The sequence below is a fragment of the Carassius auratus genome, chromosome 2 (assembly GCF_003368295.1).
Source record: "Carassius auratus strain Wakin chromosome 2, ASM336829v1, whole genome shotgun sequence".
NCBI lineage: Eukaryota > Metazoa > Chordata > Actinopteri > Cypriniformes > Cyprinidae > Carassius > Carassius auratus.
In genome coordinates this window covers 2,933,961-2,960,099 of record NC_039244.1, presented here as the reverse complement: position 1 = coordinate 2,960,099, position 26,139 = coordinate 2,933,961, and the positions used below count along the sequence as shown (strand labels likewise).

The following is a 26,139-nucleotide window of genomic DNA, read 5'->3' as shown; positions in this document are numbered from 1 at the left end:
CTTAAAGTCGAGAGGGAGATGGACGAGGCACTGACCTCGGGTCTGAAACTGTGGGGTCTGGTGTATCTAGTGAGTCCAGGGCCTCCCCTGGCTGTGACGGAGCCCTTAGTGAAGCCCTGTCCCTGTCCAGGGGTCTCCGGGACAATCTGCCGCTCTAGACACCACTCCTGCTCCTCCCTGCGCCCGAACTGTGAGTGAGGAGGGGAGGAAAGGGTCCAGGAGGAGGAGACAGAGGGAGGTGCATGGGGATCGGTGAACGACAAACAGAATACACACACACACACACACGAGACGAAAAAAAGAGTGGAGGGGGAAAATAAAACTGAATGTAGGTTTATGCCAAACTCAAGAGTGTGAAATGCATAGGTGAGGGGGTCATCGATACACACTGTATTCAAGAAATGATTATGAATTACAAAACAATGATCGAATGGAAAACAGAAAGAGAGAGAGAGAGCCATCGGGCTACAAGATGAAGAAAAGCGCAAAAAGAAAGACCAACTTAAAGATGATGGCGAAGGAGATAGACGAGAAGAGAACGAGAATGAGGAGGAACAGAATCATGGGCTGAAACATCTGGGAATGAAACGAGGGACGAAGAGAGAAGAAGGGAAGGGCCAAGGGGAAAAAAGAATGCAAAACACTGGTTATGAAGCGCATGCGATGGGGATACATGAGCCTTACAACCAATAACCCAAAATGTGCAGTGACTGACAGCTGCCACTAAACACTTACAGTGTCATGCCAAATCCAAGACCAGGTCAAAACCCTAATGCTTAATCCTGTCTACCGACTTAAAGAACTTTTGGAGCTGTTTTACTAAACAATTGTACTATATAACTGAATTAATATTAATACAATCAAATCTTAATAATACAATAAATCTTAATTAAAAAATTACAATGAAAATTACATTCTTTTAATGATTTAACTACATATCATTTAATCATTTTAATAAGTACCTTACATTAATATTAAGCTAATAATTAAAATAGTACATGTAGTTAAAATAATACATTTCCAAATAATTATTAATATAATTAATAATTATTAAATATATTAATTATTATTATGACATTTATTCTGCCATTCATTGCAATGTTAATATTAATGTAGCTAATATTTAAATAATAAATGAAATTAAAATAATACATAATTTTTTTTTACAATTAAGATAATTGAAAAAATAAATTACAAATAAATTTTACACTTAAAATAATACAGATTATACCATAGCTAATTATAGCTGATGATGAATACAAAACATTATATTATACTATATAATTACCATTGATGTATTGTTTAATTGTTTATTGTTTAATCAGTGATAGAACCATGCTAAAGGCTTTTGGATGAGGCGTAACAAACATCTGCAAGGTGTGTAGGACTTTGAAAGGGTTTGGATGTGGCACGACGGCAGCATGATGCTTGTAGCAAAGCTCAGCCATGCGAAGAAAAGCAGCATATTGAAAAATTAAAAACCTCCTATATGAGTGTTATCAGGTCTGTTAGCATTAACCGGTGAGGGACATCTAACCGTTCATAGATATGAGGTGAAAAGGCTGTGGCTTTATGCTTGATGAATATTGTTTTAGTGGTTGGATTCAAGTGACGTGACCCAAAGCAAAGAACAGCTCTGCTTAACCGATGGCTTGCACCAATGAACATGATCCAAATGAGCTAATCAACCAATATTGACCTTAAATTTGAAATATCAAATCACATGCAGAGGCTTTCAAAGCTACTAAAGCTTCAATAGATGTCAAACCCGTAGTTACATGCAGGTTATTAGCTGGAAAGTTGACTCATGTTATCATAAAGCAGATTCAAAGCACAAAGCAGGAAATAAACTACATGCAGTTCTATGGAGGGAAGCTTTCTGAGACTATTTCGCATACATGACATCAAAACATCTGAAAATCATTGAGACAAAAGACACAGCTGAATTATTCCTGAGAAAGATCAACCACATCAGAGTCACTTAAAAATATACAGAGAAACAAACATCTAGTGTATTCAGAGTATGTTTACAGGTCACACAGAGCCTCTGGAGGTTACTCAGAAAACAAAAACGCAGTGTAATCATTTCTTGTCTGCCAAATCTCATATTAATGGCTGCATATATGTTGCATCAGTATAGGGCTGCAACTAACGATTATTTTGATAATCGATTAATCTGTCGATTATTTTTACGATTAATCGATTAATCGGTTTATTTACTTATATTTTAGTTTTTTTCCATTTTTTCCCCAAGTAAATTATTAATAAAGGGTCTTTATCATTCAGCATAGATTTTTAAGAGATTTTAACCATTTTGCATTGTCATATCCTCATCAAAAATATACCTGGAGTTATTTTATTATGTTAGTAATCCTTTGTCGAACTCTTCTGCAATCAAAACACTGACCCATACTCTAGCAAAATTCACAAGGAGATTTCAAATATTGTTTTCACCATGGCAGTCCTTAGAGCTCCTAAAGTAGTTTAACATCCCAAACAAAGCTTAAGGAATCTTTGAGAACATATTTTCACGAAGTATAAGGATAAAACAGAATAAAATTGCAGTGCATTGTATTTTATTATTTACTGGGAAAAAGCTTTATAGCTTACGCTGTGAAATTGTAAATAATCCTTCGAAAAAAAAGTGCCAATGGCATGAAACCTGAATGGAACTCACAATTTAAAGTAAAATCCATCAGAAGGTTGTCCAGGAAAAAAAAAATTGGGACACACACAAAAAACATGCTGTGTGAAAAAGAGCAGTGAATACTTAGAAAAGAAGTGCATTTTAAATATACTCAAACATTTACCCATCTCATCCAGTCTTAATTAGGCTGCAAGTCTGAATTATGAACTGGTAAACGACAAACTGATCACATAACATGTTTGTAAAGCTTTAAATGTTAACTGTTAAAAAGCAATGTTATCAGCTTGTACGACTAAACTTTTGCAAACAACCTTGTACTGGAGAATCTGCACAAATAAAATTCTTACGGGCCGTTCACATATCGCACCTAAAAACGCGTGGAAAACGCTAGTCGCGCCGCTTTCTCCTTCTTTCCAAAGCGCCCCTGAGGCGTCTGCCTTTGCTAAGCAACCATGACGTGCTTTCTCCATGACGTGCCCTCTCCATGAAGACCCGGAAATTTCAGCAAAGGATAAATGGATGCGGTGTGGACGCGCCTGGAAAAACGGGCGCATCGCACTGCGTGCGTGTCGCGACCGCGTCGATTCCATTATGAGAGTGCATACTGCGCGCCTACATAGGAAATAACGAACTTGAGCACGCAAAAGACACGATATGTGAACGGCCCATTAAACAGTTCAGTAGTGCAGAGTTTACAGGTTACTCTTCATTTTGAAGGCTCAAAGTAAAGTACTCCCACTTCCCGCTGAATGCTGCAGAGACGCTGTTCGGGAAGCACGTGACATAAAACGAGGCCAGCTATTGGCTATTCGCTACTTCACCTGCTGTACTGGCTGAGTAAAACCTCCGGTGGCTCATTACTGCCACACTTTGGTCACCGCAGATTTGAAATATGCAGGAAATGAGCCGCTTATGGCAAATAAAATTTATTTAGCGACGAATCGATTACTAAATTAGTTGACAACTATTTTAATAATCGATTTTAATCGATTAAATCGATTCGTTGTTTCAGCTCTAATCAGTATTAACTATTAAGTATTAAGGCCAAATCCCAAGTGATGACAAACACATTTTACTGCCATTTTAACTAGTGTTAGTATGCATCATACCACATCAGCCGGGACCAAAATGGACAAGTGCAAGTAAATAAATTTTTTATTGAGATCAGATTAATTACAATAACCTACAAATTTGAAAATATGAGGATCTAGAAAACAATGTGTCCTCCTGACTTTGTTAAAAGTGAAGTTTAAGGCCAAACATTTGCACAGGGGGAGTATTAGCTTATGCCCAATAGACTTTACAAAACGAGATGGCGCACAATTTATAAACAAATGCAAGTACGTGCCCTGGTCAGTCGCTCACAGCTGGTATTTGCACTTGTGTTCATGTCATATATGATGCTGCGAATAACATTTAGACTATTTGTGACAAATATGCATAAAACGAATATAGCAGATATGGACTAAAAAATACTAAATACTATCAAAGCTTATTTCTGCCATGGAATAAATAAAGGTAACTGCAACTTTTTAATTCACAATTCTGACACAATTCTTGATTCTCACATTTTGCGATTCTGAGATGTTAACTCACAATTCTGAGAAGTCAAAATTACGAGATTGCGTTTTTTAAATTGATGTAAACTTAGAATTAAAAAAGGCAGATTTGCAAGATGTCAACTCCGAATTCCAAAAAACAGACTCAGAATTGTGAGATGTTAACTTAGAATTCCAAAAAACGGTCAGAACTGCAAGGAGTCGAGGTAGAATTATATTTAAAAAAAGGAGTCAGAATTGCGAGTTGCAAATTTAGAAAAAGAACTTGCAACTGCGAAAATAAAAGATTGGCTCGTAGTTATCTTGTCATATTTTTTATTCTGTGGTGTGAAATAAGCTTGAGTAAAATACACTTTTACGGCCGGGAAATATTTCTTAGTTTACCCACTACTGGCATAGTACATTTTGGACCCTTCAAATCATAGACAACCAAACAGTACACAGCTCTGTCAAGCCATGCAGGAAATACCCCCAGGTGCGAGACAATGGGGTTGTGGGTAAGAGGATGTGGCAGGTACAGATGCAGGTGTCTATGAGCAGCATTGAGGGTGGTTTTGCCAGGAAAGGAGAGGTAGGGGCATCTTGGATGAGTTCATTAGCACTAGGGCTGGTATTTTGTGTCTCCTGCTGTTTTATCATCTCATTAATCTCAGAGCAGATCTACCAGAATGTAACTTTGCTCACAAATCTCCCATTTATCTTTCACATGGATCTTTTTTCACACCTAACTTACAACAGAAAAGATAAGAAATATCACTGTCGGGCAAGACAATGGTTTGATAATCTGCCTACAGCTCCATATCTCAAACAACTCTACCTTTTTCCCTTCTTATCTGAGTGTTGTTTCTGATTTGAGATGAAGAGTCATGCCAGCCAAATTAGGTGAATAGCTTCCTTTGTGATGCATTCAGGACCTTCGATATATATGATACGTGAAGATGCAGAATCAATATAAAGGTGTGCATTAATTCTCAAAAAAGAAATTTCAAATGAGGAAGCAGCAAAGCAAACAAGGAAGTTGCTTTGTCATGTGATTGCATGTGACAGCAAAAACTGAATAAAGATGAAGGGACGAGATATACATAACCTACCTGGAAGTCCGTCACCAGATCCCTTCCCATTGTGCCGACAGGTGAATCCCTTGACATGGAGGTAACTGTGGAAAGGAAGCTGCTAGATTCGGTGAGGTTGGGCATGGGGGAAAGGTCGTCGATGCGTTCCCTTAGACCCTCCCCAAGGTGGTCCACCTTGTCCATGAATTGCTGGAGCTCCGTTCGGAAAGCCCTCATGCGGTTGTTGATGGAATCCAGCACCTGAGAGTCGGGTTTAGATTCAACAGAGTCGCCATCTCCTCTGAACTCCGAACCTTCTGCAAGATGATCCCCTCCCAGGACAACAAGACCACCTTCGTGGATCAGACTGTCCGTATCTGCGATGACCCGCTCCACCGTTTTACCAAGCATCTCAGCTTCACGCCTGACGTTGTGGAGCGTCTCCCGGTCTTCCCGTCTCCGTCGGGCAACCTCGGCCACTCCCAGCTCTCCAGGATCTGAGGGTTTCTCACCACTGGCGAAACCAGATGTCGCCGTTCTCTCAAACAAGTCGTCGGAGTCGCTCTCGCCGCCGACAGGACCCTCACGTTTGGGGTGTAGCAGCAGAAGCCTGGCCGTCTCGTCCTCATCTGGTTCCCTTCGCCCAGCATCGCTATCCACATCACTATCCCGTGGGCTACTGGTGCGTATTCCCAAGTGTGCCGCTAAGTCACAGCGCTGCATGTTTGATATTAGCACCCGGTTCTCATACTGCAGCTTCATCACCTTCCCACTTAGTTCATTGATCTGGAGTCTTGCGGCTTTCAGCTCCTCCTGCTGTGTGGCGCCACTCCCTGCTCCTGAAAAACCATTTCCTCCTCCATTAGGTTTGAGTGTGCCACCATTTCCACCTTCAGATCCCTTGGACTCCCAGTCGGCTTGGCTGGGTCCAAATTTGAAGCGGTTGAGTTCAGACGTCAGCTGCTTGTTGTGGTCCTCAATCTCAGAGATGGAGCGCCGCAGCAGCTCTGCTTCCTCTTCCACAAACTGCAAGTGTCGCCGTAGTTCGCTTGCAGATTCCAGGGCATCACCACCATACGGTGAGGTAGGGACACTCGAGAAGGGTTCACGCCCAAAGCAGTCCCTCTCGTACTGACAGCGCAAGTCGTCGTTTTCTGCCCTAAGACCGCGGTTTTCCACCTCCAGCTCTACAATCTTCCTTCCCAGAATATTGGCTTCCTCTTCCACCAGTTTGAGTCGTAACCTTAATTCAGCTTCCCGGGAGGTGTGGGGGCCTCCACCTGTCACCTCTGCAAGGGGCAAAGGACTGTCCATGTCTCCATATACTGATTTATAGTTCTGCAATTCTTGTTCCAGTTCATCCTTCTCGCGGCCAAGTTTTGCCATCTTTTTACGCATTAGAGCAGATTCCTCCTTGGAAAACTGTAGCTGACAGCGCAGATCTGCACTGTCCTCCTGGAAAGAAAGAAATAGGTGAACAATAAAAGGCAATACCATTCATTTTGAAATAGCAAATAGTGAAAGAACAATTGGTTTCGACAACATATAAGAAGTCAAGAGGTTCTGTAGTCTATATACTCAACAAGTAGTGCATTTAGCATATTGTGCTGTTCTGTGCACTCTTAAAAATAAATGTTTCTAAAGGAGGGTTTTGAAGCCATGACAGAGAATAACTATTTTTTGGATTTTCCAAAGAACCTTTCTGTGAACAGTTATTTATAGAATTTTTTTATGTAAAGAACTTAATTGTCAAAATAACCTTTTAAAGAATGGTTTGTGCAACGTAAAGTTTCCGTGGAAGTTAAAGGTTCTTCATAAAACCACAGATGTCAATAAAGAAACATAACATAAGGCCTGTGAATTGATCTTTGTGTTTCTTTGTACACACCTGAGTTAAAGACCTCTTATCTTTGAAGGTTTCTCTACTGCTTCGCCTCCGCAGAGCAGTCTGAAAGACAAAAAGAGCCAAATTACAAAGTGTAAAGAAGACAGAGCAGATTAACAAAATGTGGGAGACAGCGACTAATGAACAACTTCTAGATTTCTGTTACCAAGCCTGGTAGCCTTCATGAAAAACAGGAGCAAGCGTTCGATAATAAATTATTCATTTTGAATAAATAAAAAATAAACTATCAGCATATTTTTTTTTTTGTACACACTATTAATTATGAATACCGGGTCAAGCTTAAAACTATTATTATGTGAATTACAAGTCATGGTCCTTAACTATCTAGTAGATCTTACTATTTGAATAAAACACTGCTGCAGTCAGTTTATATGTCGGAAAACTACATAAATATAAAACTTAACAATGCATAATAAACAAAACTGTCAATGCATTGCAAACTGCATTGGCCTTTCAGCTGTTCTGCTGTTAATAAATGCGACTCTGGATATTAACAATAATAAATAAAACTACTGTTTGCAATACTAGTTTGAGATTCTGCAAATGCTCCAAATGCAGTTTTTATCTCATTTTTTGCACTTTTCCAAATTAAAAATGTAAAATTATGACTTAATTAAATAGAATGCAACATATGTGAAGAAGAACAAACCAAAATAGTTGCCAAGCACTTAGAAAAAAGAAATGGAAAAGATGTGAACAAACAGGTTTGGTAATAATATGGAAGACAGTAAATCTGCTGGAAAAAAAATAAAATAAAGTTGAATATATTTTTATGTTGTTGAATCTGTGTAGGGTGAAATCAGGCCAAAGATGAACTACGTTAGTTGTATTCTCAGAGTTGCCACAAGAGGCGCTATATCAAGACTTTAACTGTCTTCTATTCTCATTTCTACTTCAGATCAGCTACTGTCATTGTGGAGGAACAGTTTTAAGGGAATCATACTAAGCAAGTTAGTTAAAGTCAGTACGCTTATATTTAGAACACATCCAATTATTTTGCTATAATCATTGGCTGACCGCACATAATCTCTTACTTAAATCAAGAGTTAAGTAGCTAAACTTAGCCCTGCTTATGCACAGTCTATCTTGAGTCATACACCGAACTTAAATAGCTGCTGCTGATGGCTGCGTTAGCTTGAATCATTTGTGGCCAGACAGATGGAAAGTGTGAGATGGGCACAGGAGAGGAGGGAGTTTGAAACTTTTTCACCAACACACAGCAACAAGGCGAGACTCCAAAACAAAGGAGGAGATGAGATGAGGTGATGTCATTTTTATGTGGGCTTGAGGGAGTCTGCAAATTAGTTACAATTTATGATTCACAATTTTCCCATTCACGTTCAGACATCCTCCAGTGAAGTCATCACCACTAGCTGCCACACAAACATCTATCACACAACCATTAAGAAAAAAACCTAACATTTCTATGCAAGCTAAGTCAAACGTCACTATTACCATTGCTCATATTTAGTTACATTCTCCTCAGACTAAGCATTTGAAGTTTAGTGCATGATTCACACTCCAGACGTATTGATTCCTCATCATGTGTAATGCATTACATTTATGCATTATATTGCTTGCACTTTGTTGCTTTTTAGGGTTAATAAGGTTGTATACCTTGAATGCAAAGACCTTGCAACCATCCAGAACACTCTAGCAACTGCATAGCAACACATAACATGCAAAAAAAATGCTAAAAACATCTTGGTAGCAACATTGTAGTGCCTTGGAAACCACTCAGAACAGAATTTGCATTGTGGCAATGACTTTCGCAATTGACTGAGAGACTGTAATGTGTTTGCATAACACACACAGAGATTAAGTTACACAAACACATTAATGCATTAGTGTGCAAAACACTCTCGGTTTAATTCTATCCACGCATCGCTAGCATGCAAACACACATGCAGCTTAAAACATACTTAAAATGTGCAACAGAAATGCCATGCATCGGCTTTAGAGGAACACATGACGAGGGTGATCTGAGTGTTTAATGAAACACCTCTAATAAAACAGATAAACAAAGGGATCTTTTATAACAGATCAGCCAACATGTGCTTTTCTTCTCTCATCCTCAGTTCTCTGTCCCTGTTACATTTGCACGATTATCTAATTGGAAAGGGATTACAGCATGCTTTTTCACTGCAGCCTGTTTGCATGTGTTTCCAGACTGATGTAATGTAACGGGTGTAGCTTAGTGACAATGCCCGATTAAAAAAAAAAAAAGCTGCTGAAAACCCAAACTGAACCCTCACTGTTACTGTTGAACTACAGTATACATTCACATGGAGTATGGTGAAAATACTCAGATAATAAACCTGAAAAAAAAAAATCTCAACTGTTTCTCCTAAACATGATTATATGGAGAACAAATGAAGTCTACTGAATCTGCAATCAAGTCAGAATGCACTCATTTCCCATCAACTTTCACCATGATTAAATAATCTGAGCTGATGAATGTATCATGATTTCAGCAGCACAAGTGTTTTAAACATTAACAATGCAAATGCAATGCAGCAAATCAGTATATTAGAATGTTTTCTGAAGGATCATGTGCAGTGCAATTCAGCAGCGCAGGAATAAATTACATTTTAAAACATATAGTAGAAATCAGTTACTCTGAACTGTATAGATATTTCACTGTTTTTAGGGTATTTTTGATCAAATAAATGCAGTCATGGTGAGTACAAGAGTTTCAAAACTTGAATAAAATATTGTACCAACCCCAAACTTTTTTTGAAAGTATGTAAACCGTAACATCTGAGCAACTAAAAACATTGTATAGCAAAAATGTCAACTGGTACAAGAAGAGAAAATCAGGAAGAGGTGAGCTGCATGACAGCTTGTGCCCACAACAGTAGTGCGTTCAGGCTTAGATAATCACAGTCGAACTACAGTCGACAAATCCTGCTGCCTGGCCTCCTCCCAAATCAGATCACCTCTCGTCCTCTGATTCACTACATCCACAGACCGACAGCTACTGTTCAATCCCACAACACAGACCAGTGCATCAGGATGACACTACAACAGATCAGATCAGCTAGAGTAGATACAGTACAACACATACAAGCATTCTAAACAAAAAGACATGACGTGACAAGAGAGAAATCATGTTTTAAAGGTATTTTCTCCTGAACATTCAATTTATTCCACCACAGGAAATACATAAATAACAATAAAGATTCAGATTCCCCCCCTCACAATTTTTTTTTCCTGCAATTGTGAAAAAAATTCATAAAAATAATTATATATATATATATAAAGTCAGAATTGCTTGAAAAAAAAAGACAAAACTGTGAGACTTAAAACTCAAAATTGCAAGAGAAAATTATATCTTGCAATTCTTAGAAAAAAAGTCACAATTACCTTTTTTATTTTTTTTTCTGTGGTGGAGACGAGCTTGAATATTGCTGATAGATCATTCATCATCAATTATTTTTGCTCTTTTGTTTCACTTTTGTTGTGAAAAGGCATTCTTCTCAGTATAAATTCAATGAAATGCATTTGTACAGAGCTTTTGTCAAGTAACATTGTTCCAAAACAGCTTTAGAAAAATATTTTTACAGTGTTTTCTCTTCCATATTGACTATTTAAAGCGTTTGACCATCTGTATGATGGTGAATAAAGGCTAGAATGTGTTTTCGAGGGACTTTAGTTGTGTGTAAGCAGTGATGAGTGATGAAATTAGCCAAAACACAGTTACACACTTGCTCTATTCAGCATGAGCACAAAGCTTCAGAAGATAGAGGTTATTCTCTCGCCCTAAAAACAGACTGTAAAGTCAGACCTCAGCTGATCTCAGATCAGATTGTGTAAATAGGTTTGGAAAGGCTGAAGTTGCATCTACAGATCGGGGATCAGTGTTCTGGAAACTCTGCGTGAGGTTCGTGTCCATCTGCTGTCTCCTGCAGGAGGTCTTTGTGGATGAAGCAGAACACATTCAGTCATTCTTTATTCAACACTCAAAAAACACTTCAATACACAAATTAATGAATCTGCACAAAGGAAGAATCTGGCATTCAACGTTTTATTTATATACATACACACACACACACACACACATTTGCATTTCCTACACTATTTACACAAATACATATCTGTACATGGAAGCATGTTTCCACCACAGAATTAACAACTGAAAAAGGTAATTACCAGATTTTAACCACACACTTTTTTTCCTTGCAGTTTAAACTTTTTTTTTATGCCACTTTTGAAAAATTCAGAGATATAAATTCAGAATTGCAAGACATAAACATAAAATGGTGAGATATGATAAAATTACAGAATTTCTAAACATAAACTCATAATTCTAAGATGTAAACTGAATTGTAAGAAATAAAGTCTTAATTTCGAGTTTACGTCTCGCAATTCTAAGAAATAAGTCAGAATCTAGAGATAAAAAATATATATTTGATATAAAAAAAAATTATTGAATTTTTATCGTTGAGATTTTTTGATATTTTTATGTATGCGTACTGTATCTAGACATCAAATCTTATATCAGAATCAGATTTAATATATACATCACTGCATACAGCCTTCATAAATAGAGGATGGACTGAAATGCATCTAATGAAGGTTGACTGATATCTAATATCTAGTGCTGATCTAACCTGAACTGACAGACTGACCGACGCTGCAGTAAAACAGAGGTCACCCCAAAGTCACAAACACATCCCTGGAGAAACCCTCACCTTCTCTTCTGATCCCTGTGCTCCACTACACTCCACTAACAACAAATACTGTGAGGATCCGACAGGAATACCATGGTATTTTAAAGGGGTCGTAAAAATCATTGTGTATTTGGTGTAACAGAATATGTTGACATGCTTTAATTTTCAAAAAACACATAATTTTTCAAATACGGTAGTTTACGGTGTAGTGTTTTTGCTTTCTCCTAGATACACACACATCTCCCTGACATGACTGCTTCAACACTGTGTTACCGAAACCACGCCTTCTTTCAAACATTTCCACATCGTGACAATTTAAGATACTAAGGTATTTAAATGATAAAACGCACGGTCCTTTAAAGAATAATTACATATTGCTGTAAGTTATTTGCTGTACATGTTGATGACATAAGCTTGCACAAACACATTTTTAATAATGCTAAAAGGGCTCTCTCAGGGTCGCTCGATGTCTCTCTCTCTGCTAAAGGCTTGATAAGGACGAGGAAAGCAAAAATAACATCTCTCAAGAGCTTTGTCACAAAGACTGATGGAGATGTTTGTTCACAGAAGTGAAGTATAGGAGGAAAATGTTTATGATGCTTATGGACTCCAGTACTTTTCAGATAAAATTCAATAAACAGCAGGAAAGATGCACAACTAGAAGATGCAGTGTCTCAAAACACATTTACATTTATGCATTTCATCTACTACAAAAAAATAAAATAAAATACGAGACTCTCTCTAAGATGGGTTTATTATATAATAAACTCATTAGGTTTTAGCATTGCTTTATACAGAAGCTAAAGAGAAAAAGAAGGCTAATTAGTCAATTTAGAACTTTTTTTATTATTTCAAAATATCCTCATATAAAGGGGCAAAAAAGAACTAAAAACACACAGATATATTTTTATATTTAATTTTTAAAAATTGCATTTTTATTTTTACATTTAATATTTTTAGGTAGTTATTAAATATAAATGTATATCGATATAAAATATAAATAGGCTTTCATATTAGTTCTATGAATTAAAAGGTCTCCAAAAAAACAGCTAATAGTTAACATTTTTGTGGCACATTTGCATATTGATTAATTGTAAATGCATAGAGCAATCCTTCAGTTTAAAAAGTAACATTGCAACCCCAATGTAATGGTTTCGATTCGCAGGCAATGCATGAACTTAACAAATAATACATTATACAATAATACAATATTTTTTTTAATATCATATTTAATAAACATTTAAAACATATAGCATATGGTTTCATATACTACAGTATGCTAAGTACACACTTCACAGTATGCAGTATACCAGTATTCCATTCCCAACACAGCCCGTGAATTCTTAGTGACTGATCTGATTTCATTAGCATTATGTATATGATGATAAGACTTGTGCGCTGTCGTCAGGAGACCCGGAGAATCCTCTAAGCCATTAATCTCTGTCTGGGATTCTGTCTGGAAAAGTCAAGGGACCCTGTGTGCCTCACCATCCCCACACGGGCCGCGCACACAGTCCCAGAGGATGTTCTGGACACATAAGCAAGCCATCTCCATCACTACAGCGAGCGTCAAACACAATGGAAGCTCTTTTAAGATCTCTCATTTGGCTAGAGGGATGCTGTGGTCTCCGGAGAGTTGGGAATGCGATTGTGTGTGTGTGTGTGTGTGTGTGTGTGTGAAATAGAGAGAGAGAGGAGGGATTTGTATGTGTGCAGCTGGTTAATGAGAGGCTGTCTCTGCACTCAAAGACAATTCCTCTCGTCTCGCTGGGTCAGTGGGTTCCCTATTGTGAGTGGTTAATAGGGGGGCGGAGCCTGCAGTCAGAGGCGTCTGACACTGGGCAGCTGGTGAGAGATTACCTCTGTGCTCAGCTAATGTCTTCACAAAGACCTGCTTCTGGAAATCTGGTTAGCTGTTTGAATGGAGGAGGACAGAAGCTTAAAAATACATGCATTTAATGCACTTATTTAATAAATTAATTTTATTTAAATTAATTTAATAAAGAATGCATTTCAAGATTTTTTCAATGCAAACTATGTTATATGCATTATATATTATTATCTCATTATAATATTTGTTATATATAATAAGATAGATAGATTGCACACTATATATTATATAACTAATGTGCAATTTATTTTAATTTATAACATATAAAACTGAAATTATATAACATAATACATATAATGCACACACACACAACTCAAATTTCTACCATTTATAAAAAGCTCTATCTGTAAAAACATTTAAAAAAAATATTGCATCAAAATTTTTTAAAAATGTAAGTGTATGTACGTATATATGTATTCTTATATATGAACTGCCCAACATTTAAAAATATGTTTAAGAAATTACAATCCAAATTATTCAAATGCATATTTAAAACATTAAGAAATTATTTACATACATATAAAAAATATATAAAATGATGTAAATAAACAAATAAATATTAACAAATATTATAGCTCATTAGCCTAAAATCAAACCTAATATAGAATTAAAAAATATATTGTAAACAGAGCACTACATCAGATTTTAGCTGATATGATGTCACTAATATATCAGCTGTTTTTTTTCAATGAAAGTGGCTCATCCTGTCAGAACTATCCGTTAATGAATTTAGCGTTTGCTCTCAGGCGCCTGATCCTTGCCACAAAAAGAAGATGAAGGGAAAACAACAACAGATCTTTTTCCTTTGAGACGTCCAGTTAAGCTTTGCATTGTCATTCTGACGGCTGGTTAGAGGGATGCCATCTGTCCTAACAGACGAGCAGGAGAAGTGAACAGGATGGAGTCCACCTGGACCACTTCTGCATCTTCACAAGGTCATTAAACACACTGGGGTTAAGGGAACATGAGCTGTGTTAACCCGTAGTGTCCTGTTACTTATACATGGTGATCTGAGCTTGTGTTGACATAGATGATATCTCTAATAACGCAGCTTGTTGAGAAGTTTGCTGTTCCAGATCAGATGATCACAGATGATGCATACAGACTGTGGAGCATCACTGTGAATCTAAAACCACCGCTAAAATGCCAAATAATTCTCACTGTGATGCTGTTTTTCCCAGACGAGCTGTACTGAGTCACAGTCTTTCTCTCAGTGCCAAATACTATGAAGTAGTTCTGTCCACTCGAGGGAGGAAGAGCCGGGCCTGGAATAATGTTTTCCTCCGTGCTGCTTTTCCCACACAGTTTCAAAATGCATCTCTCACAAATGTGGCCAAAAAGGTACATGCAATATAAAAGGTTATGCTTCGTATGGCTTGCTTTCACAGAACACTGTATCCTATAATGCAATGTGCTTGACTTGACTTGACTTTCCATTGCCGCCAATACAAATTGTGATTTTTAACACGCCTAGATTTAAATGAATCATTTAATACTGTTAAGCCTGACATAGAAAATAATAACGGAACAGTTCATTGAACTTTTAGGCAAAATATTATGTGTTTTATGTTTTATATTTGATCCATCAGGCTTTTATGGCTCATCTAGTCTGATATAGTAAGAATATGAAGAGGAAAAAATGGTCAGTTTTATTCAGAGGCAAAAATCTGCAATTTGGTGCAAATGTTGGAGAAAAAATATGAAATTCTGATGTTTGTGATAGCGGTATAGCAGTTACATACATGAATTGCTAAATCTCACTCTATTTCTCCATTAAGATTTGAAGATGATATTTAAAATCTTAGTTTTCTGAAAAAAAAATATATAGTGCAATGCAACAGAGCTGACCTGATGATGATATTTAATAACTGAATTTTATAAAAATGATGTCTGGATAATTAAGTAAAGCCAAGCTGCTTCAGTCAAGTCAGTGATCATCTTGAAATATTACTAATGATATAAAAGTTATTCTTACAATCACATATAAAAATCAGTCAAGATTTGACAGCAGAAAGAATATCTATTTATTTTTGACTTAAGAATTTTGATTTTATAAAAAAAATGATTGCAACCCAAGAAAAACTGAACATGTGACAACAATGTAGCAGACTACTGGTTGGAGCATTTACTCTGTATAAATTTGTATATTTTACAAGCTATTTACAAAAACAGTATGACTTATATACAGTGCAGTATTCAGTACACTAGTAATGCATTGCAGACACAGTCAGAGAAAGAGATGAAAGCAATGCAGAGCGATGAGAGTCAGTCACACACACTGTATCTCACAAAAGTACGTCACAGACACTCTCAATATAACAGTCCCAGAAAAGGAAAACGAGCGTACATGTTGCATTATTTTTAGAAAGTGGTAATGCTAGGTGCTAACGTCTGAACAGAACCTGCAACATTTCTTTCAATTAGAGACAGAATGTAATTAACGACCCACAGTCATGCTTTGATAAGAGGCACGCTGCTTTGAAGATTAACTGTGTTGAGTAGTTTAGTTTTTGACTCTCTTCACACTGAGATCCAAAGCCATTTTGCCAAACTGGGACACTTGTTCATTAATGCTGAATTAAATTAATGTGCTTTCACAAGGATAAATATGAGAATTTGACTTTAAAAGTAACTCTGGACCTTCATTCTGATTGTGGACACACAATTTCTTTAGAGATCGTTAGCGAAGTACGATATTAACATGGTTTTTGGTTGTATTAAATATGCTGGCTATAAAAATGTGAATGCAAACATTTCTAGCTAAGCAAAAAATACCCAATGAATATATATATATATATATATATATATATATATATATATATATATATATACTAATGTACTTAAATAGTACTGTAAAAAATAATAATAATAAAATGTAAAAATACTGTGGTATTATCATTATGACCAAATTTATTTATTTATTTATTTTTTGTTAATTGTTGTTTATTTTAAATAAATAGCATAGGTAATTTTTTTTGTAAAGGAGTTTAAAAATAATACAACTAAAATAACAATAAAAACAAATAATGATAATATTTTTAAAATAAATAATTAAATAATAAATAATAATAATCTATTAAATATTTGATTATTATTTTTATTAATAATTATTACATATTTAATAAAATGAAAAATAACAACCAAAAAAAGTGATTTTATAGAATACCAAATAAAAACTCTTTTTATACACCGTTTATGTTTATTTTAGTGGCACTAAAAAGAAAGGTGTTTAAAAAATATATATACATATATACTTAATAAATAAATAAATAATAAAAAATGTATTTCTTCTCATGGCTAAAGATCAGACAATGCTGTTCTTAGAAGTGACATTTCAAAACTATAAATACAGTCGCCATTTAGTGCCACTGTACATATCAAAATACCATCTGATACCATACCATACTGCAGTAGCACCAGTGTTTTGTAAGGACTCGTATAAGATACTGCCTCTGATTCACAAACTGAAGAGAACACTAAACAGAAATATTGTGCTAGAGATATTGAGCACACTATTATTTGTGTGGATTGGATTGAACATGCACAAAGAGACACTATTTAGCCTGGATCTTGTGTTTTTTGCCTCTAAGCAAAGCAGCGAAGATTAAAAGAGCTGTGCTGAATGTTTATCTCCTTTAAATATATGAACACAGATTAACATACAGCAAATTAAATATGCTACTTCTAATATTACACACTCATCCACCATGAAAACACACACACGTGATTCTTAATTGCTCTTGATGGTCCTCAGCAAGCTGATATTTAATGCATCTCTCAGAGCCCTGCTGAAAAGATAGCGTATATTCAAAGGTGTTTGCAAAATACATTTTGTTAAAGATTAAACAAAGAACTACATTTCAGTCTGTTCTTCATACAAACCTAATGCATTCCTGCATCTCAAACCAGTGAATAACATAGTGATTCCCAGGGAATGCATGAAATCATAAATTATATTCTTTGAATGCAACATAAGTTGCTTTGAATAAAAATATTTGTCAAATGCATTAATCTAAACGTCATGTAATACAACAAAATATCAAAGAGTTAATTTAGCATCAATTATATATTTTAAGTTTTTATTGATATACATTTTCTATATATATTTAGTATTTTATAAAAAAATATATATATGTTTTTCATTTCCATTTCGATTTGTTATAGTTTTAAAAACCCTTTTCTCATTTATTTAATAATCTATATAGTCCTTATTCATTTTTAATTAGAGAATTACAACATCTGAAGAAACCACAACAATATTTGACCACAAATATGAAAACAACAAATATTGAGAACGATTTGTCTTTTCAGTGCACTTCTGTCATTTTTAATAATAAGTATTCGTGAAAGACATTTTTGTGCAATATTTTATAACATTTATTAATGATGATTCAGGGTAACGTGAAAGTGTAAAATTTCAATGTAACTGGTTGCCGATTAGCTTAAAAATATTTAAATATCCAAAATAAAAGCATTACAAATAATCAAGAAATGTCCACTATGTTTGCACTAAATGAACACAAAGAAGAATTAAATTTAGTCATGCACTGAAATAATAAATAGCAAAATAGAATTGCTATATACTGTAAGGGTCTTAAAATGGTATTATGGATTATGGATTTATGTTTCTTACAAAACAGACAGCTTAGTGTTAAAACACCTTAATGGTGGATTTGTTTATCAAACATGCAGCTTTCATCTTCTCCAGATGTTCACTGATGGACTGGAGTGTGGTGGATTATTGTGATGTTTTTATCAGACTCTCATTCTGACGGCACCCATTCGCTACAGAGCATCCATTGATGAGACACTGATGCAATGCTGCATTTCTCAAAATCTGATTTAGAAACAGACTCATCTACATCTTGGTTGGCCTGAGAGCGAGTACATTTCCTTCAATTTAGCCCACACAGAGACTTCTGTGAACATTTCTGTGCAATGAAGCACACAGCTGACCGTGTGTAATTTATGTTAAAGAACAAAGAAATATATTCAAACAAGTTCTCAGAGAAAAACGAGGTTGAGAAAGGCTAATTCTCCCAGTGTTTTGGACAACATCCTGATCAGCTCTATTTTATGTGCTTATACCAGATAATAATAACATTTGAGATTGAACAGAATCCTCTGAAACCTGGAGCAACATTTCAGTTGCATGCTGATCTATCTGAACAACAGGGTTCTGGACGTGTGGTGGCAGTACGGTGCATTACAAATGACAGACGCTCGCACATGAGACGACTGAACTGTTTACAAAAACCTCCATAAGCTGATGTCATATCACAGCCTGACAGATATAATATGCCCATCTGAGAGTCTCTCTCTCCCTCTCTGAGCATGTCTCTCTCTCTCTCTCTCTCTCTCTCCCTCTCTGAGCATGTCACTTTCTCTCCCTCTCTCTCTCTTGGTCTCTCGCTCTCTCTCTCTCCCTCTCTGAGCATGTCTCTCTCTCTCTCCCTCTCTGAGCATGTCTCTCTCTCTCTCTCTCTCTCTCTCCCTCTCTGAGCATGTCACTTTCTCTCCCTCTCTCTCTCTTGGTCTCTCGCTCTCTCTCTCTCCCTCTCTGAGCATGTCTCTCTCTCTCTCCCTCTCTGAGCATGTCTCTCTCTCTCTCTCTCTCTCTCCCTCTCTGAGCATGTCACTTTCTCTCCCTCTCTCTCTCTTGGTCTCTCGCTCTCTCTCTCTCCCTCTCTGAGCATGTCTCTCTCTCTATCTCTCTCCCTCTCTGAGCATGTCTCTTTCTCTCCCTCTCTCTCTCTTGGTCTCTCGCTCTCTCTCTCTCCCTCTCTGAGCATGTCTCTCTCTCTCTCTCTGTCAGGAGGTTTCATAACAGCTAGCTCAGTTGGATTAATTCTGGTGCGAGTGCCAATCCCACTGCAGGAACCCGAGCTGACAGCAAACAACCTGGACACCAGCGATAGCACACACAAACATTTCTATACAATAACAGCAAAAAGTGAATTTAAATATTTTAATCACAATACTTGTGTATTACTAGTGTATTTCTATTTTCTCCAACATTCTTAATACACAAATGCAAAATAATAATACACAACATTTTAACACATTTTATAATATTTTATATAAAAAAAATATTTTTATACATATTTTATATATTAAATATATATAAATATATGTATAAATTTTGTAATTTAAATATATATTTTTTTAATCTTTGAGAAATTATGGAAATTATTCTCAGAAAAAAAAGTGAAACATCCAAACACATTGCTTTCTTTTTTTGTCACTAACAAGAACAAGAAATGCAGGCAAACTTGCCACAAAATGTCATGCAAGAAACTGAAAACACAGTAGTTCAAGCCACTATTGATATCTACAGTATTTTTGCAAGACGGCACAAGAAATGTGCCTTAAACCCTGTAAAATGTAAATACTGTAAATCAAAAGCACCAAGCATTATATTGTCAAACACAGACAGGTGGAAACTCTGCTTTGATAATCGTGAAATCTAGAGTTGCACCCTCCTGAACTCTGATGACACTGAATGCTGTATTTTTAGTTCAGAATCGCTCCTTCACTGCCAGATCAGTATTTAGATGCTTACGGAAACAGCATCCCGTCTGTGTAGCTTAACCTCATTCCAAGAAAAACCATCCAAACCTGTGCCACACATGCAGGTCAAAAATAAAGATCTTGCTGATCAAGAACTATATTTTGTAAAATATATTTTTTTTTTTATTTAGCAATTTTGCAATTTGATATTGAATTTGATATTTTATTATATTATTATTAATTCTTATTAAAGTTATTAATTATTATTATTGTTGTTGTTGTTGTTTTAAAAGCTAAAATAGCAAAACATTTGTTTAAATATATATATATATATATATATATATATATATATATATATATATATATATATATATATATATATATATATATATATATATATATATATATATATATTAGTGGTGGGCCATTATCCGCGTTAACGCGAGACTCTTATCGGCGATAAAAAAAATATCGCCGTTTATCTATTCTCAAATTTGGGTTGGGAGCTGAGTCTATACTAAGCAAGCTATGATGACTTTCACCTTGATATTTTAAATAACCGACTGGCTGAGGCCACTGCTGCGCATCGTCACGAAAGCTTATCTTTTTCACATGTTTTTACGTCTTACCGCTTGTCGATTTAAACATTAAAGCATCCAAACACAAGACGAGGAAAAGCTGAACAGAGTAGCTGTTCTCGCTTGCTGTGTTCAGTGCGGAGAGAGAGAGAGAGAGAGAGAGAGAGAGCTGCGTATCACGGACAGCGACAGCGAAGAGAAAGGCGTCTCAAAACACTTGAACAACGAATTTGCTTATTTATGCTCTTGTGCGGACAAATAAATACAAAATATGTCAATATTACCCCTTGGAAATTATGCTCGAAAAAACGGTCAGTTATTTCTAAAGTGAAAGTAAACAGTTGAGGAAGAAAATGGGATGTGTATTATATTGGATGCGTTCCTCGTCTCTTAAATTTAGCGACTGGCTGCTGTAATGTTAATCCAAGAAAATGAAAGAAAATTGTTTTTGTAGTTGTAGTTTTAACAGTCAACCCAAAAATTATTCAGACACCAGATATAATTTTTGATATATATAGAAAAACTGTAATAATGTGAGAAATGTTGAAGGTGTCTGAATAAATGTAGGTTTGATTGTATATTTCATTTTTACATTGAAGACTATCCGGTGCTATTTTACATTTAATTATTTGGTTTCTGTACCTTGACACCTACAAACTTGAAAAAAAAACGTAAACATTGATGTGAAACAGGAGTAATGTTGTTTGCACCTTGTGCAATGTGGAATTAGTTTACAGCTTTTTCAAGCACTTCGTGATACATTTTGGAAACAGGAGATGAGCCCCTTTTCTAATGCACCACCTAGCTTGATAAACCCCTTCTCAAAGACTTACTGTTTGTCAATTTTATTTGGGTAACACACATATTATAAATACCTTCGGCAGAATTCGAGTGAGGCAAGCCTCCAGAGAGACACGCTATAGCTTACACAGCGCTAACACTCATTTCAACACTTTCTCTCCTTCACACTCATTATATAGGTCCTTGTGAGTGTGTTTACCTTTCCAAAATACATGATAAATATTAATGCAAAAATAAAACAAAAATTCAATTACACCATAAAGGCTGACAGCATCCTGAAAAAAAAAGTTCACCCAAAAACAAACAATGGCGCTCTCATGTCATGTCAAAAAAGCAGCGTGAATTTTCTATTCCACAGACAAGAAATAAAGCCATGCAGGCTTCAAACGACATGAAGATGAATAAACAATGACAGGATTTTAATTTTCCAACGAACTGTTCCTTTAAGAAGATTTGTTGTTCCCCCCAGGGCATGAATCAAAGGGGATTCTGGGATACCAGTGCAATGATTCACTGTTGTGATCCTCTGCTGTTTGAACTGCAATAACAAGGGTATAGCGTACGCACATACATATTTGTAAAGCGGATCTAAAATCTGACTAAATCCGAAAAAGGCAATGCAACAGGAGATTGCATTGCCAAAACAGATGCTCACCAATTCTGCATTTATTTGTTTCAGATTAACCTGAACAACTCCAGAAAAAACTACTCAGCATTCAATTACAGAAGCAGAGCAACCACTACGGCCTCTCATGCATTAATGCACAGGACAGCAGACTTCAAAGTTAATGTATTCATCCATACTTCAAAGCAGTTCACAGTACACTAACAGTGGGAGGAAGTCTAACCCTCAGGCCGTCGAGTTTAAGTGCCTTGTTCAACAAAGGTGATCCAGCAAGATTTACATCACAGCATTTCTACAGTCTGAATCATTTCAACTGCCTTCACGTAATATTCTGGGTTATTTATAATTCAAGCACAATAATGCTGTAGAAAACAAGTAGCACTGCAATGAAAACACATTGCAGTACAGTAAAGGACCTTATATGTATACTAGAGTTGTTCCGATTCCGATACTAGTATCGGAAATATCTCCGATACCACAACAAATTCTGGCATCGGCATCGGCGAGTACATGAACCCATATACCGATCCGATACCATTTTCTTAAAAAAGACCTAGTTATGACCGCAAGCTTTGCCTAACCGCTGCACGGTTCTTCTTCGCTGCTCAAAATGCATTGAAAACACAGGAAGTTGTGCTGTGTTGCCACAAGCAACCCCTGTTTAGAGCAGCGAAGAAGAAATGAAAACGCGTTAGCAGCCCTTATCTATATATGACTGGATCACTCATCACATTCTAAACTGCCAAAAGACAGTGAAGCCGCTACTATATTATAGATCAGTGGTTAGCAGTATGTCTCTGTAGTACCGGTAGTTACAGACTCTCGAGTATATTCAGTACCGGCAACTGCGTTCAGTTGCTTCCGTGTAAGTCAAAACGCAGGGCTCCAGACAGTAGCCGAATATATACTAGTGTCTGTGAATATTAAACTGCAAAATACTATTTAAATATTACTCCCGCAAAATCTACATCTCTGTGGGTGACTGGCACAGATGCGCGAGAGCTCGCTGTTTTGTAGTCTCTGCTGTGTGTCATGAGGACACGAACGCATAAACCGTCACTTCATGAGAATTTACCGTTTCATTTGAGAATACTGTCATATCATAAACACAGACACTCAAAGATCTTCATGGCAGCCCATTAAAATAAATGTTTGGTTTACATGAGTAAATTGACAATATATAAAGCTACTGTTGTAGCCTACAGTAATAATAATACATCTCTATAATAATAATAATTATGCCTAGATGGTTGCTTGTTTTTTACTTGTTTTTTACTTGTTAGAGATTATCTGATTAATAGATCTTTTTTTATATTCCTAGACTTATTTGTTGCAGTTTTTTTATACAGTTATATTGTAAAACTTAAATACCTTTTTTAGTTTGCGGTGTTAGATTTTTGGCTGCATTTGAAGTTCTTTTTTGCATAAGAAAATAAATAATAAGGTTAAATTCATGTTAGATAATAAAAATACTGTAATAAATACAGTAGTTCACCATGTATTTGTTCATGTTTTATTGAGGGATCTGTCTGAAGCACACCATAAAAAAATTCTAGCAATTTACACAGGGCTAGTAGTATATACAGCTGTATATACAGATACACACCCAGGTATCGGATCAGTACTCGGTATCGGCCGATACCCTGAGCCCAGGTATCGGAATCGGTATCGGGAAGAGAAAAAGGGTATCGGAACATCTCTAATGTATACTAACAATGAAGAGTTTATTTTCATAAACAAGTGATAAAAATATTCAAAAATACAAATGTGTAGGATATTTGGGCCATTTTTCACTGTCATCTCAATTGCAAAAAGACTGCCAACTGACATGATTTCACCCTATTGCTCAGTGTTGATGTTAGTTAACTATTAATTTTAAGGAAAGCATTAATTTAATTTATGAATAATGTATGCATTATATACGAAAAAGTCTAAGCGCGCCATTGACAAAAACACAAGCTTCACATTTTTATTTGAAAAAACTGTAGCAGCTTCAGCATTTCATTGTAAGTGCATTAATATAAACAGAATTCCTGCTTTTTTTCGTAATCGGCTAAAAGGTTGTCCACAGAAATTAAACAGTAAGTAAACAACCCAGAATTTTCCTCTTAATAACTGTTAACCGCAATAAAAATTAAACAGCACACATTTAAAAAAAGACGCAAAATCCACACACTATTTCATGAACATGCTTTTAAAGATGGCGACTTATAAAATACTTCCTCAATTCAATAAAAGTATGCACTATGGAAAAGTATCTCGGTAGCACTTTATTTTACAGTCCTGTTCCTCATGTACATACTATGTACTTATTATAGTACTTACAATAACTATGTAATAACTAGGTACTAACCCTGAACCTACCCCTAAACCTAACCCTACCCCATTTAGTTACCTTGTATTACCAGAACTTTCTTAGATAAATACACTGTAAGTACACTTTAAGTACATGTTAGTACACGTACTGTAAAATAAAGTGCAACCAGTATCTCAATATCTAATAGGGAAGCGTGTTGTACCTCTTTGGCTCTCTCGAGCTCGTTCTGCATGGCCTGTTTGGAGATCTCCAACTCGATGAGCTTTTGCCTGAGCTGTTCGTTTTCATCCTCCGCCCGCGTGCGCTTGTCTTCAACCGTCTCCAGTTCATTGTGCAGACGCACAGATACATCTTTGGCCACCTATGGATTGAAGGACATGTTATGTTACTTTGTGTTCATCTCTCATTAGTAAAAGAGTTTAACCAATGTGATCTTAGGCATCAAAACACACATTTAACCCCACACACTGCCTATAAAAACACACCTTGAGATCCTGCTCCAGACCGCGCAGAAGCTCTCCGTCGATGTGTCCGGTCTGAGCTACACGCAGACTCTTCTGTTCAGCTTTGCGCAGGCGGTACTGAAAGATCCGGCAGTTTTTGTTGGAGCGGTCCAGTTCCCTTCGCAGTTCCTGGAGCTGGTAAACCTCCTCCTCCAGGTAACTGTCCCTGATCTCCTCCATCTCTGCTCGCAACTCGTCCACTTCATCCTGAGGCAAACCGAATCAGGATTAGAAACAGAATGCACATCAGAATGAAAATCTGGCTTAAAAGAGGAAGAGTAACCGAATCAAGAATAGAAGCAGAACTGGAAACAGAATTAAATTGAAATTTGAATTATAATCAAATTCTGATTAGACCAGAATTAAAAAGGACGATCAGAATCAAAACGAAAATCTGAATAAACAGAATACATGAGAATCATCACTAGAATGAGAATGAATATCTGAGACAGAAGGACAATTAGGATTAGAATCAGAATCAAAATGAGAAATAGAATGAATATCAGAATCAGAATGAACATCAGAATGAGAATCTGAATTAAAACAAGAAAGAAGAATAGAATCATAATCAAGATTTGAAACAGAATAGGAACCAGAATTAGAATGAAAATTTGAATTATAATCAAATTCCGATTAGAGTTCAAATCAGAATTAAAATCAGAATCAATAGAGACAGAATGACAATTAGGATCAGAATGAACATCAGAATGAGAATCGAGGATTAGAAACCGAAAGAGAATCAGAAGTAGAATCAGAACTAAAATGAAAATCAGAAATAGAATCAAAATCAAAATCAGGGAATCAAGGATACAATTCTGAATCATACTCATTCAGGAGGCTAATTCAAACGGATTTGATTATGAAGTTGCACTGAAATTACTTTATTTAGGAGTAAACCTGAATGAACAGCAAAATGAAAATCAGGATTAGAAGCAGAAAGAGAATCAGAAGCGGATTTGGAACCAGAACTACAATGAAAATCAAAATGAACATTAAAATGAGAATTGGGATTAGAAATAGAAATAGAAAAATAACCAAGTATTGGAACCAGAACTAGAATGAAAACCAAAATCAGAA

The 26,139-nt window shown here is 36.1% G+C and overlaps 1 protein-coding gene across 4 annotated transcripts in view; it reads right to left on the bottom strand.

Annotated features, from left to right (window-relative positions):
- Nucleotides 1-26,139, bottom strand: part of LOC113112538 (microtubule cross-linking factor 1-like) — a 50,403-nt gene that overhangs the window by 21,374 nt on the left and 2,890 nt on the right. For 3 of the 4 annotated variants that reach the window (XM_026278205.1, XM_026278214.1, XM_026278223.1), the window contains exons 2-6: nucleotides 25,045-25,269; nucleotides 24,762-24,920; nucleotides 7,147-7,206; nucleotides 5,298-6,713; nucleotides 36-188 (exon numbers count right to left, since the gene is read on the bottom strand). In XM_026278205.1, the coding sequence (XP_026133990.1) occupies nucleotides 36-188; nucleotides 5,298-6,713; nucleotides 7,147-7,206; nucleotides 24,762-24,920; nucleotides 25,045-25,269 (2,013 nt within the window). The remainder of the gene's footprint in view (nucleotides 1-35; nucleotides 189-5,297; nucleotides 6,714-7,146; nucleotides 7,207-24,761; nucleotides 24,921-25,044; nucleotides 25,270-26,139) is intronic. The other variant, XM_026278231.1, reaches the window with a different exon arrangement.